Source organism: Cajanus cajan, chromosome 4 (genome assembly GCF_000230855.2).
Source record: "Cajanus cajan strain Asha chromosome 4, NIPB_CcT2T_4, whole genome shotgun sequence".
NCBI classification, from domain to species: Eukaryota; Viridiplantae; Streptophyta; class Magnoliopsida; order Fabales; family Fabaceae; genus Cajanus; species Cajanus cajan.
In genome coordinates, this window is record NC_138520.1 from 5,503,874 (window position 1) to 5,518,246 (window position 14,373).

The 14,373-nt window shown below is 32.1% G+C and overlaps 2 protein-coding genes across 6 annotated transcripts in view; one reads left to right on the forward strand and one right to left on the reverse strand.

Moving 5' to 3' along the window:
* Positions 1-2,499: 2,499 nt before the first annotated feature.
* Positions 2,500-5,709, reverse strand: LOC109788374 (UDP-N-acetylglucosamine transferase subunit ALG14-like protein). Its single transcript, XM_020347083.3, has 6 exons — positions 5,483-5,709; positions 4,312-4,635; positions 4,083-4,222; positions 3,203-3,349; positions 3,063-3,122; positions 2,500-2,960 (listed from the first exon to the last, which is right to left on the reverse strand). Exons 2-6 carry the CDS (start codon positions 4,544-4,546, stop codon positions 2,784-2,786), a joined length of 759 nt encoding a protein of 252 aa, XP_020202672.1. The 5' UTR covers positions 4,547-4,635; positions 5,483-5,709; the 3' UTR covers positions 2,500-2,783.
* A 4,248-nt stretch (positions 5,710-9,957) lies between these two features.
* Positions 9,958-14,373, forward strand: part of LOC109788377 (exocyst complex component SEC3A) — a 33,796-nt gene continuing 29,380 nt past the window's right edge. For 3 of the 5 annotated variants that reach the window (XM_083073974.1, XM_083073977.1, XM_083073978.1), the window contains exons 1-8: positions 10,150-10,391; positions 11,278-11,348; positions 12,031-12,111; positions 12,298-12,365; positions 12,468-12,570; positions 12,850-12,998; positions 13,723-13,840; positions 14,155-14,259. In XM_083073974.1, coding sequence (XP_082930100.1) covers positions 10,217-10,391; positions 11,278-11,348; positions 12,031-12,111; positions 12,298-12,365; positions 12,468-12,570; positions 12,850-12,998; positions 13,723-13,840; positions 14,155-14,259 — 870 coding nt within the window. In that variant the 5' untranslated portion in view covers positions 10,150-10,216. Of the gene's footprint in view, positions 10,098-10,148; positions 10,392-11,277; positions 11,349-12,030; positions 12,112-12,297; positions 12,366-12,467; positions 12,571-12,849; positions 12,999-13,722; positions 13,841-14,154; positions 14,260-14,373 lie in introns of those variants that run through there. The other 2 variants (XM_083073975.1, XM_083073976.1) reach the window with 2 other exon arrangements.

Sequence of the window (14,373 nt, forward strand, 5' to 3'; positions counted from 1 at the left end):
ATATATATATATATATACGGATCCAGAAATTTTAGATAGTGAGAATAATATTTATTCGTATATTTGTAGTTAGTGATGGATCCAGAAATTTTAGATAGTGGGAACAATATTTATTCGTATATTTGTAGTATTAAAAATTTTACATATAATTTTTAAAAATATAAATATATCATAATTATTTTTTACAAGATTTTATATCTACGATTATAATTAAAAATAAAAATAATTAGGTCCGACTAGATTATATTATAATTTATCTAACGTAAACATTTTTTTTAAATATTTAGTTAGAATTATAATCTTAAAGATTTACTTTAAAATAATTAAACACTAATAAAAATATAAAAATAAATGTTAAATTTTATAAAAACTAAGTTTAATTTATTTATGATATAAATATGTTTTTAATATCTAATATATATTTTTAGATGATAATTTATTTTAAAATATAATTTATAATAAAAATTCTAAATAAAACATAAATCTTCCGATCTTTCCTATTTTGATTTTTTTAATTAATATATATAATCTTACTATTTTTGATTTTTTTAATCGCCATATATAATAAATAAAAAAAAGAAAAAAAAAGAGAGGTTATTTTGTTATTTATTAATTAATGTCTTTAAGTATTGATTAATAAATAGAAAATGAAATCTCTAATGGGAGCTGTTTAATAATAAAATATTATTTTTGTATGTCATATATGATTTTGAGTTACTTAAAATTAAAGAAAGTTTTTTACATAAATAATTCTTCCTTGTGAGATACTTATCATTTGTGTGTGTATATGTAGGATAGAAAATATGAAATATTGAAGAAAAAGAAAAATATTTTATGTGCTAAACAATTTTTTATAAGAACTTACATTAAAGTAAAAATTAAATAAATCGTTTAGATGTGATGTGACAATGGAAGACTCAATAATGTAAAATAAGAAGCTACATAGTTAAGGAACTTGAATTGTGAATGCTCTAATTACAATAACATGCCACAATTGTTTTTAATGAACAAGAACACAGTTTAGCCACATGTTTCCATAATTGTTTCTCTTGTAGAAGATTTCTACCATAGTTTTAAAATGGACCATGTTCAACCCTCATCATGTGTGAAAATTTGTCGGACTAATAACTATCACAATATGTAAGATTAGTTTCTGAACCAATGATCAAGAGGATATTGATGAGTGACTAAAAAATGTAACTCATGATTGTGACACATTTGTCCACAATTTTTGTAATTTCAGTAACACAATTGTATCCATGACCACAATAAAAATTTAAATACTTATCCCTGCTCAAAAGATATAAGAAAGTGTTGGTAAAATTTCCAACATCAGGGGATGAGGTAGTGTAAGGAGTAACCCCATGAGAAACAAAATCAGATAGTAACAGCGGTAAAGCGTAAAACTACAGCTAAGTAAACTTCATAACTCATTTTATCATCCTAGTCCCAGTTAATGATTTTAGTTATTCCATTGATTCTGGTAGGACATACTAAATTGGATCCTTTACTTAAGAACAATATTAATATAGATGAATAAGCTAAAACGACTGGAAATAAACCGTTTTACACATTGCGCTTGTTTCCGTTTTTCACTTAATAAAAAGGTGCATCGCCATGTGCCTTAAATGGAAGTGGTGATGACCACTTACCTCATGTTTGGTTACACGTTCCAGCATAGAAGATGTACCTCAAAGGTGAAGCTGATACCAATAGCTCCTACACATGATTTTGAGTCTGTTTGGATATAAACTAAAAGAGATTGTAAAAACTTTTCTACTGAAAATGAAGAATATTTTATAATAGTGAAACTCTTAAAAACACTTTTAAACAAATTCAAACGTATGAATTTATGTGAAACATGAGTAATTGACACTAATCCAAACGCATCCTTAGTTAACCTGTTATTTATTTGAAGCAACTGCCTAATATGAAAGAAGACTATTATTGCAGCCTAAAAATATTGACAAAATTCAACCCATTTTAAGGATGTTGGATTTTTTTAAAGACAAATCACTCATCTATCTAAGAATAAATAATAATATCAAATTAGTCTAATATTCGGAAGACCAAATTCAAGATATGTAGGTGCTAGTTAGCAAGAAAAGCATAGTAATCAAGTGATACACCTATAAAGAATTTTAAATTTTAGTAATTAGTACTTAGTAGTTAGCAAGAAACATGTCACATTTCGCAAATTAGAATGTATTCCAACTGTCTTCGAATCATCTTCATCTTTTTATCTCCCTATTCCTTTTGAAAAACAAAGGAAAACAATCGCTTAACTGATAAAAACACAGGGCAAATGCAGAGAACTTAACTACAAGCAGTACAACCCTGAATCACGGAATGCAGCCGAAGTGGTCAATTATTTACCATAACATCGAACTATAACGTTACTCTAATATGCTGACGCCTTTTGCTTCATAGTTAACAACATCTCAGCCCATGAAATTTTTAAACTGTTGGTTCGCAATAAGTACCGAAGAGGCAGAAAAATAAAATATAAAGAATATAACCCTATATTTGTACTTGTGAAAATTAGCGGAGAATACATTAGTCCTCCCTCGAAATGCAAAGCCCTCATTTTAATTCCTAAGAATCACAAACATCAACCATGTTAATCCTTCTCAAAAGTTAATGTGTCTTCTCACTCTTTTGTCAAAAAACTATTATCTACATTTATAGTTCTTAAGGATTAAGGTAAGGCTTTAGAATTATCATCGACTGATTGACTTCAGCATTAAAATTTCTCTTAAAATGATATTATGCGAACCAATTGGTTACATGAGTCGACCAACATAGGTCGCTCGGGGATATTGCTGTTGCAGCTGTGGCCACTGAACAAAAAGTTGATCAGCCATCCGCAACTTGTACAGGAGCAGGCCACTCAAGGAGAGCCTTCTCACTCTTGCAATACTCTCAACGTAGAAAATTGATGACCATCTGATTCCCAGTACCTGCACAGAAGTTAAACAATGTCAGTAGCATCAGACTTTATCAAATAAAGTGGATAAATGAAATTATGAAAATGATAGAAGAATAATGCAGGGAATAAGAACCTTAAATATGAATGCAATTGCACAGAGGGGAATGCAAGTTCCAGGTCCATTGCAAAGTATCTGGGTGATAGCAATACAGAATTATCTCAAATTGTAACAGAGTAAACATTGATAGAAGCAAATGATGATAGATGTGGTACCACTTCAGGTCTAATTTTAATCATTAGCCATAATGCATGCACCGTTGCAACTAAAGTAGTCCAAACTGAGGTTATATATGATTGACCAACTTCTCTACTCCGGTATATCTTCATAAACTGTGCAGTATAAGGGACCCTTGTTGCACTCTGCAGTAAAGTTAATTTCTGATCAGAATCTGTAAACCAGCCCCACCAAACAGAAGTAAAATTCAGAATCCATCAAGCTCTAATAAAAATTGACATGTTGCAGAAAAAGTCAAGTTTGATAGATATATATTCTCTATTTCCTGTCCCCAAATCCACACAACTGGAAAAAGTTATTGATTAGCAAGCCAGAAAGAATGGCAGAAATCAGTGAAGAAACTACCGACATGACACCATTCAGAAAACAGACTCTAATGAGGATTTATTATTTGAAAAATGAAAACAATTTCCTTCAAGGTTATAGAAACTAATTAAAGACTACAAACTTCTTGTAACAAATATTCATTAGATTCCTAGATACACTCCTGCAAGAAATCTACAAGGGACCAGGCAGCATTGCTTTGAGTCTACTATTTCAAGCATCAATAGGTTGAATCATTAGTAGACTAGTAGTAGTCACGTTTGTAATCATAATTGTTGTCACATCCCAATGTACAGGACTTCAGCCAATGCACTTTCTCAAACAAAAAGAGTCCCATGGTATCTCCTCTCTAATTTCCCTATAATTATCAAAATGACAATATAAGACATAAACTGTTGAGCATCTATAGTTATAGCTATTGACATAGATCATTAATAATTGATCTTGATCCATATATTGCAATAAAGGTGCAACAAATAAAAACCTATACAATCTTATATTGTAGAAACCCTAGAGAAAAAGCAAAAATAGAACCTCAGCAATTAGGGAATCCTCCAACAACTGAGCTTTTTGAAGACTCATATTATCAGTAGCAGCGGCAATGTAGAATCTTGGTTTGAACCTATCTTTTTGCAACACTGCCAATAGATTAAGCATCTCAGCAGTATGACCACCTACAGCAGATAAAACTAAAATTTGTGGAATTGCCATGTCATAAAAATGTTTTCTTAAGGATGGAAAAGAAGGAAAAGTAGGTTCAAACCTGATCCTAAAATTATAAGGGTACTAACAGGTTTTGAAGCCCTTTTGCTCAAGGGCTTGCTGCTACAGCATATGACATAAAGGAGACGAATCAAAATCAAGGTTACAACAAAAATGGCACTTGAAAAGACAGCAATTGAAGACACACTAGAGAAGCTGCAGCCATTGCTTTTGTCCATCAGAGGTAGCTTCAAGATTTCAGTCAGAGCTACACACATCTTCAAGATTTCAGACATCGGCACTGCTTTTGCATCTCTTAAATCATTCAGTCGAAAACTGGGTTAACTTGCCTATCTCTTCATATCCCACATCATATACAAGGAACCTTCAAAAATCAATAAAACATGTGTGCGTTCATAATTAATTACCGGTCATGTTACAATAGCAAAAACTCTAGAAGAAATATTTCTTCAAAGCACTATGCAAATTATCATCATAAATATTTTTACCAAAAGGTACAATATAAACTAACTTTAGAGCAAATTGATACTTGCCAAAACCAAGATTAACTGATCTCACATAATCGAACTGACAGTTGGTTCGAAATAATTTCCCAGCTGCCTATATGGGGCAATACAAAGACAAATGTTTGCTAAATTAGCATGTATTGTGGTGATTTTGTTAAAAGAAGCTGATAAACTATTTTTTTTCAACATCGGTGAATTGGATATCTATTGCCCAAACATGATGAGCCTTTTGTCTTTGAAATGTATTATATATATGAAATGTGTGTCGCCAAGGCACAAATAGTTCTTTAAGGTACAGCGCTCATGATGCAATGCCAAATGCGTTCAGTAAAGCTCATGAGCATACATATAATTATCTAATCGATGTGAGGTTGATTTGTCTAGGGAAAAGAAATTTTCTGAATTTGCATCCCGCTGTCTAAGATTCAATGAAAATGGTAGCTGCGCATCAAACCCCTAACAGCAATTTAAACATTCATTCTAGATATGTGTTGTTTGCAACCCAAAATACTTGAAGCAAGATTCCAAAATTTAAACATCCTAGCAAAGTTTACATTAGCGAGTGTTGGAGAAATAGATATTTTCCCATCTCATCAAAAATTGCTTTAGGTAATGCACAGATCCAATTCTATGCGAATTTCAATACAAATAGAAAAAACAACAGTGCAAATTTGAACATCAATGAAGCAAAACGCAATTTCTTACTGCAATTTGGGGCTGGGTAATGAAGGAGTGACAGAAATTTGTTGGACTTGGGCGAGTAGTGAACGACTCTCTTCAAGCAAAACACACAACGAGAGAATTTGGTAATTGAATCTGGATTAAGGCGGAGATGTTGGACGACGACGTCGTTTTTTATGAAAAATGAAAAGCTGAAGAAAAATGGACGTGAACGGCACGATGAATTCAGGGGCGAATATTCTCTAGTTTTTTTTACTGTGATTGCCCACTTGTACCATGGAGTTATTTCGGATCCTATATTTCATTATCAATATATATATATATATATATTTTACATAGATATATTATTATTTTTAAATTTAACTATATATTTATAAAACTATTATAAGTATTATTATTCGTGAAATCTATTTTAAATTCTAAATCAAGAAATAAATTATACTAATATACCATTTTAATTAAAATATACTAATTGTGTTATCTCTTATTTATTATTTTACTTATAAAAAAGTTATACTAATACTAGTAAGGTTAAAACAATTAATATCTTTATATTTTATTTAATAGAAGTGTTTAAAATATATCAATATTTATTAGATTAACTGATAATAGTACACGGTCTTCAAACTTTAAGGTATCATTATGAAGTCTTGTGTTTATAAAGGTAATTAATTTTTAATATCATTTTTTATTAATTAAAAATTTAAGAATAAAATCATTGTGTACACCAAAATAAAGTATTTCTTTTATTAATGTTATAGATACAATAGTTTATTTATTAATTTCTATCCTTGTATAATTATTAATTAAAATAATATATTATAGTTAATTATATATTTGTAAAGTTATTATATTTAATTATTATTTTTTGAGAAATATATTTATGAATAATTAGTTTAAAATGATTGAAAATAATAATGGTATAATATTTAATGATATTATTTAATCATGAAAATTATATAATAAAAATCATGTTACTACTTAACATTAAAATTATTAGTACTATAAATAATTTTAATGTAAACAATTTAATTCAACCTTAAATATGTATCATTTTGTCATATGTTGAGTATATATTGCATGTTGTGTGATATATATGTTGTTTTATGCTATGAAGTTGCTATGTTGTTTTAAAAATCTAAAGATATAAAGAGTTCTTATAAACTTAATTGTTCAAAGTTGTTTTATGTTTTGGTTAAAGTTGACTAAGAACGGAAGAAGATATATGTTGGTTCTAAAATAAAAAAGAAAACAAACAATAATAAGCCTTATGCAAGAACAAGCCAAAAACATAGAAACAAAAAAAATCCAATAAAAATGTAAAAATGTAAATGCAAGAAAAAAACACAATAAATTTACGTGGTTCAGTCAATTTGACCTACATCCATGGAAGAAAGTAGATTTCACTAGAGCTGTCAAAATGGGCTTGGCCCGGCGAGCCAACCTGGCTCACCACGGGTTCGAGCTGGGTTGGGTTAAAAAAAATTTGAAAATTTTAATACAGGTCAAATTTGAACCCGGCTCACCACCAACCCGGCTCATCCGGGTTGAACCTGTGGTGAGCCGGGCTGGCCCACCAACCCGTGATTAATTTATTTTTTGAAAAAATACAATAATTGTTGGGTCATGGAGCAATCTAACATGAGACAATAATAATTTAATGTTGGATTGTGATTTGTAATTTTTGTGATTTTGGATTGTATTTGAAGTTTAAGATAATTTTGGATTATATTTATCTATTTGAGATTATTTAGATTTGATTTGATTGTATTTAAAATTATCATTTAATGTTTGGATGAATAATTCATTTAAGGATGTCTTAATTAAGAATCTCAGATTTTTAAAATAAGTTTAAATTTTTGGGCTTTAGTTGTATATTAAAAAAAAATGAAAAAAATTATTTTTTTTAAAGGTGAGCCAACCTGTTTAACCCACCAACCCGTGGTGGGCCAGGCCGGGACTCGATTTTTTTGAGCTCACTAATAAATGAGCCGGGTTGGGTTGGCCCACCAAATGGCCAACCCGTGGTGGGCCGGGCCGAGTAGCCCGTTTTGACAGCTCTAGATTTCACTATCTCAAAACAAGATCAAATATTTACAACAGAGAAATTTATTGCTCTTTTAAAAAATCTCTTGATTTCTCTAACTGGTTTTTTGTTCCTCTTTATATATCTTATTCTTAACTCTTTGTGCTCACATTAAGCACTTTACTATTCACACATTCTCTCTATGTGTCACACTCTTAGAAAGGATATATACATATATATATATATATATATATATATATATACACACACACATATATATATAAGGATCCAAGACAAAAAAACTTCACAGAGCATATAGATAATACATTAAATTTTAAGTCATAATCAACAATTCTTCACCTTAACTCTAAATCTATAGAAAGAAACTTTTTCACAATAGTAATACTCTCTCATTTCAAAACGAACATCAAATGAAGTTGATCAAGTCCAAATAATGCTTGAACTCGGATATCATAAGAGAATTCATAAATACATTAGCAGGATTATTTTTAGACGTAAAATTCTCAATCTGAATTTCATCCGATTCAACTACATATTTGATAAAGTGAAGCCTTATATCAATGTGTTTCGTCCTCTCATGATAAACTTGATAATTTGCAAGGTGTATAGAACTTTGGCTATCACAATGAACTGTTACACAATTTTGTAATATACCCAATTTAGTAATCTTCCCTTTTAACCATGAAACTTCCTTCACTCCTTTAGTAAAAACAATGTGTTCTACTTGTGTTGTAGGCAAAGCTGCCACAGGTTGTAAATTTACTTTTCAACTAACAACAATTCCGAACAAAGTAAATACGTATCTAGATAAATATTTCCTAGTATCCACATTTTTTGCATAGTCTGCATCAACATACCCCATAATAGTTTCTTCGTCTTGAATTGTCTTCCTATACCTTAAAACAAATTTTTAAGAATCATTCAAATACCTTAGTACCCACTTCAAAGCCTCTTAGTGGGCATAACCCGAATTTGTCATAAATTGACTGACAATGATAATAGCATAAGTCAAATCAAGTCTGTTACAGAACATGTCATACATGATACTCTCTACTCCACTTGCATATGAAATAAAACACATCTCCTTCCTTTCCTCTTTAGTGTTAGGAGCTTGTATGATATAGAACTTTGTGTGATGACCCAAATTAGTGCTAACAGTTTAGATTGATGCATCTTAAACCTTTCCACTACATTTTGTATGTACCCATGTTGAGATAAAATAATTCTTCCTTTAACTTGTTTCTCGCAATATCCATACCAAGTATCCTCTTAGTAGTACAAAGATCTTTCATCTCAAACTCAAAATTTAATTTCCCTTTGAGCATACCAATCTCATCCTTGCTAGAGGTTGTTACAAGGATATCATTCACATATAGCAACAAGAAAAAAAAACTCATCTTTCTCCATTTTTCTCAATATATGAATGCAACTGTCATAGTTGCCCCTCAAAAAACCCAAACTTAATAGAAAATCATCAAACTTTTTATACCATAGATGCAAACTCTATTTCAAGACATAAAGTGATTTTTTCAAGAGATAGGCCTTAGACTTATCATTTGCAAATCCATCTGGTTGTTGCATATATATAGTCTCCTTAAGGTCCTTGTAAGGAAAAGTTGTTTCGACATCCAATTGTTCCAACTCTAGATTATACTGATTCACAATTGCGATCAAAACTCTTATAGAACAATGTTTTACAATAACTGAAAATATTTCATTATAATTAATCCCTTCCAACTGGGTAAACCCCCTTGCCATAAGCATTGCCTTGTACCTTAACAATTAGCTTACCTAAGGGACATAGAAAGCAAGATACATATAAATTTTAGGAGCATGAAGTGAAAAACCAATTTAATTGTTAGTCTTTTTTTTACATGTATTCCTTTTAATCGAGAATGATGAAGAGTTTAAAGGAGATAAGAAGAAAAAGGAGACTTAAAAGGAAATTGGAAGATTCCAAACTACATATTCTTATCGTATTTGGCTAAGAACAATTAATATATCCAAATTTACTTTGTATAGATCTATTTGAATTAATGCCTCTCTTATTGTAAAGAAGCATAATGCCACTAACTAGCCTATTTACATACTAATTAAGTAATTTAGTGCCAAATTACAAGTATTTTATCAATATGAGATTATTTTAAATATTTTTTTGGAGACCCTTTTAACAAAGTCGAGATTAGGCACAAGATTGACTTACTTGTTGGTAGTTATTCGAAATAAATGATATTTTCAAAGATGCTACACTGGTGGCATTTTTTTTTAAAATTATTTAATTTAAATTTTTTTGAATAAAATGTTTTGAGGTACTTTGGAAAAACTTGTATATTATTTGTTTGGACTAATATAAATATTTGTGTAAATGTTTGCGAAAATTTATAAATAAAAAAAAATAGTTTATGATTTATCTATAAAAAATTAAAGGTGATCCAATGATATGAGACGCGGCTGAGCTATGCATGGAAATTTGGAACGTGCAGTGCAAAATAGCTTTTACGCATTGGACCGCCAAGGAGGCTCTTAACGAATCGTTCGTCGCGTTAAAATGTGAAGCGACACGAGTCACGACGGACGCCACGAGAGAGAAAGGTCCAACCGAAAACCGTTATTTACATTTTGTTATACTCGCTGCTAAAAATAAATAGGCACAGTTTCTCTTCTCACAAAGTTTTGATACGCTATTGTTCGAGATCAGAGACAACAAGAAAATGGCGAAATCTAGCGCTGACGATGCCGAGCTACGGCGAGCTTGTGAGGCCGCAATCGAAGGCAGCAAGCATAAGGTCTCTCTCTCCATTCGAACAGTCAAGACTCACGGCACCTGGGGGAAATCTGCTAAGCTTGGTCGTCAAATGGCTAAGCCTAGGGTTCTCGCTCTCTGCAGTACGCGCCATTTCTCTCCCACTCTCTCTCTATCCATTTTCGCTTCTAGAACCTCACCTGAAAACAATGTGAATCTTGATATGTGTTGCCAAATGCCAAGCAAGATGCATCTAGGAGTGAAATTGGAACGAGTCATTGCTACTCGAATGATTTAAAATATAGCAATCATGCATTCGTTTCTGTCTTGCGGGCTTCGGTGTGTGTGAACGAGTGCATGTAGTGGTGGTTGTCTTATGGGCCTCATTGATACTATTCATTCATTTATTTATTTTTTTGGTCTCCAGACATAGTAAACAGTATTCTAAAGTTGATAACTAGAGTAATCTACTTGCCAGACATGATTTCCACAATTCAAACATTATTTCAACACTGCGGGAATCAATTTTGAGAGATTCAAGTGAACTCTGTATCCAAAGACAGACTTTATAATTACTGTCCAAGTGACTTGGTTCATTCATTTGGTTTTGAGGGTGTCTTATATGGCTTCCATTGATCTCCATGTAACATATAATCAAATGTTAGCAATTCTTTCTTATGAATCGAAAATTTTGATTGTTTGTCACGTGAAAATTGGTTGGGGGACCAGGAACACATGGTTGTCGGTCCCGAACTATGTAATATTTTTCCATCTTATTGGGCAGTTCTCAAGTTTTTCCCCCCGTATAATCGTATAAATGGGAGGTTTTAGCATTTTTGAGACATTAGCACATAGTGTATCCATAATTGGTTGGTGTAATGGTAGGAGAAAAGGAGAATACTATCCTCCTCCCTTCTCTGTGTTCTGGGTAGGTGATTTTATGTAGTCACTTCATCGCGATACTGCCATGGTTAATTGTTAAATTCTTTATTTGTAGCACTGTTGGTGACAACATTCTATTTTGTGCAGCAAAAGCGAAAGGTCAGCGGACAAAAGCTTTTCTTCGAGTTTTAAAGTATTCAAATGGAGGCGTTCTTGAGGTTATGTCCTTCTCATCTCTCCTTTTCTCTCATCCACTGCTAACTCTAAAGGAAAAACCAAAAAATCCTGCATGTAGCTGGCATATTGTTTTGGTAAAAAATTTCATGTTTTATGACTCAACTGAACTGATGCTGCCATGCCATCTTTGCCTTTTCTTTTTATTTTATTTTATATATTGTATAAAACTTATCCTTGGTGTGTTTTCATTCACCCTTGCTACATGAATTAGCTATGTCCCTTGCGTTATTTGTCAAATAATCAGAAAACCCAAGGGTAAACTAATATGCATCCTCAAGCAAAAGCTGATTCACGCAGGCCAACTGCTATTCAAGGTTGAAATTTAAGGATTAAAATTGTGGGGAGAGGGAGGATTAGGATCTAACTTTGGTCTCTTTCAAAAAAAAAAAGCATCTAACTTTGGTGAAGCTTGACATCGTACAAAGAACCATTCAGCCTAGTTAAGGCTTCTATATCTTTAATAGTATGTTTTCTCTTCCAAGCAACTTCTATTAATATCATTATATTATATTATATTAGTAGTAAAACATGATTTCATGTCATTTCCCTAATGCATAAGAACCTTTGAGATATAGCGTATTTATAGTTAGCTACTCTTAAATTATAATCATTATTGGAGGTTTTAGCATATTTCTATTGGCTAAAAAATTTCTTGAGCTGCAGCCTGCTAAGCTATACAAGCTGAAGCACCTCTCAAAAGTGGAAGTTGCAGCAAATGACCCAAGTGGATGTACATTTACACTGGTAATGTTCCATTCTTTCTTTCTGTCATAGATATCTTCATGTTGTAAAGACGATGTTCCTAGTTTTTGGAGTAGAAGCAAATCAAGATTCAAGATGCAACCATTTCCTGTTATGCAGCTTGTTTCTAAATGGCTTTCTGTATCTCTCTTTCTCTCCTTTATTTTCTGATGATTATATATCTTACAGGGGTTTGATAACCTTAGAAACCAGACTGTGGCTCCTCCACAGTGGACAATGCGCAATATTGATGACAGGTTATACCATTAAATGTATAATCTAAGCATGTAGAGTTTAATCCTTTATGGTTGTATGTCAGGAGAGGGGAGTTTGGCTCACTGCTATTACCTCTCTATTAGGAATCGCCTCCTGCTTTGTATCTTAAATATCTGCAAAGATGTCTTAGGTCGCCTTCCTAAGGTTGTTGGTGTTGATGTTGTGGAGATGGCTCTTTGGGCTAAGGTGTGTAACGGCCTTCTAATCACCTAACTTTAAAGTTGCTTTACAATCAAGCTTCAATCATCATTTTTAAATAGATAATTTTCTTTACATGTTTAACTAGTAATTACTCTTTATTTATCACTATGGATAGAGTGTGATTGGTTTCATTAGTGATCTTGGAGTCCTTGATTTCAAGTTTAGGATGTTGAAGTTCAATAAATAATTACTAGGAATCGGTGACTGTGCTGTTAATTATTATACTGTTGGTTCTCTTTATTTATTTTCATCATTGTGAAATAGGAAAATAAACCTGCAGTTTCCACTCAAAGTAACCAACAAGATGGTGCTTCTGTTGAATCTGCTGTGACTGAAACAGAATTGAAAGTCAATGTTGAAAAGGAACTTGTTTCCCAGGCAGAGGAAGAGGACATGGAGGCTCTTTTGGGAACGTAGGTGCTATCATTTCCTGTCTTAAATTGTATTCTGAGGTTAAATATTTGTGATAACTAAGATTAAGCATATGGTTATTGCAATGTCATAGATAGTCTCTCTCTTCCCTTGCAAACTTTCTGGCCATATTTTGTGATTATCATTGATACAAGGAATTCTTATATTAGTAGCTTACAAGGTGTGGCTTAGTTGGAAAACTGAGCTCTATTATCACACTTAACCTGCTTTACAGGGGTTCAAGACCAAAACCCACTAAAAGCACATTTTTGCTAAAACTAAGCCAACAACCATGCAGTATTAGTTTCATAAGCCAAATGTTGTGACAATATTCGTGATGTTTCTCCCCACCCCAGAAAGGTACCAAGTACCGAACATGGTTGTTACATGTTAAAAAGTTCAAATGAAAATATTTATTTACTTGTATTAGTTGGATACAAAGACAATGCAGTTATTCTTTTTTGAAAAATGCTTTCGTTAAATGATATTTCCTTTTACAATTACCAATATGCAGAATTAAACTGTTGCAGAAGGACAGACCTACTCGTATCAATGTGGGGGCACGTGCCCCTACTTTTTTTAGCCTTGTTATCTTTAACAATGCCCCCAAAAAGTTGATGTTTATCGTACTTTTTTCTCTCATGTGATATCTGAAGTATGAGATCTCATATTGTCCCCACCATCCAAAATTTCTGGTCCATCACTTTGTGGTTTCTGAATGTGCAGTTATATCATGGGTGTTGGTGAAGCAGAGGCTTTTTCTGAAAGGTTAAAAAGAGAGCTCCAGGCTCTTGAAGCAGCAAATGTGCATGCCATTTTAGAAAGTGAACCTTTGATAGATGAGGTAACTGTTATTCGAGTTGATTTCCTTTCTTTTGCTGGTATTACCTAACTGTTTTAGTTGTCTTGTACATTCGTGGCTTTTTTAGCAGATAAACCAATTTGCTTGATTTTATCGCCCTCTTAAATCTTCAAAACCTCATGTTCATATTTTAAGCTATAGTTCTATCCCATTATTGTCACTTCAATCTGAGTTGTTTTGATGTAAGAAAATGTCACTTTATTTTACAAATCTTTGTGTTTCTTGTCATCAGTTATTGAAAATGATTTTAAACATGTTTTTATGAAGTGTTCATATTAATAACCTTTGCCTTGAAGGTGTTGCAAGGGCTTGAATCAGCAACAAATTGTTTGGAAGACATGGATGAGTGGTTAGGCATGTTCAATGTGAAACTTCGACACATGAGGGAAGATATTGAATCAGTAAGTGCTCGTAGAGTTCAAGTTGGGAGCATAATTTGGTTTGCAATTTACATCGGTATTTCTAGCAGTATTTACTAGAACCCTAGTTCATTCATTTGATTTTGTACCTCCTTG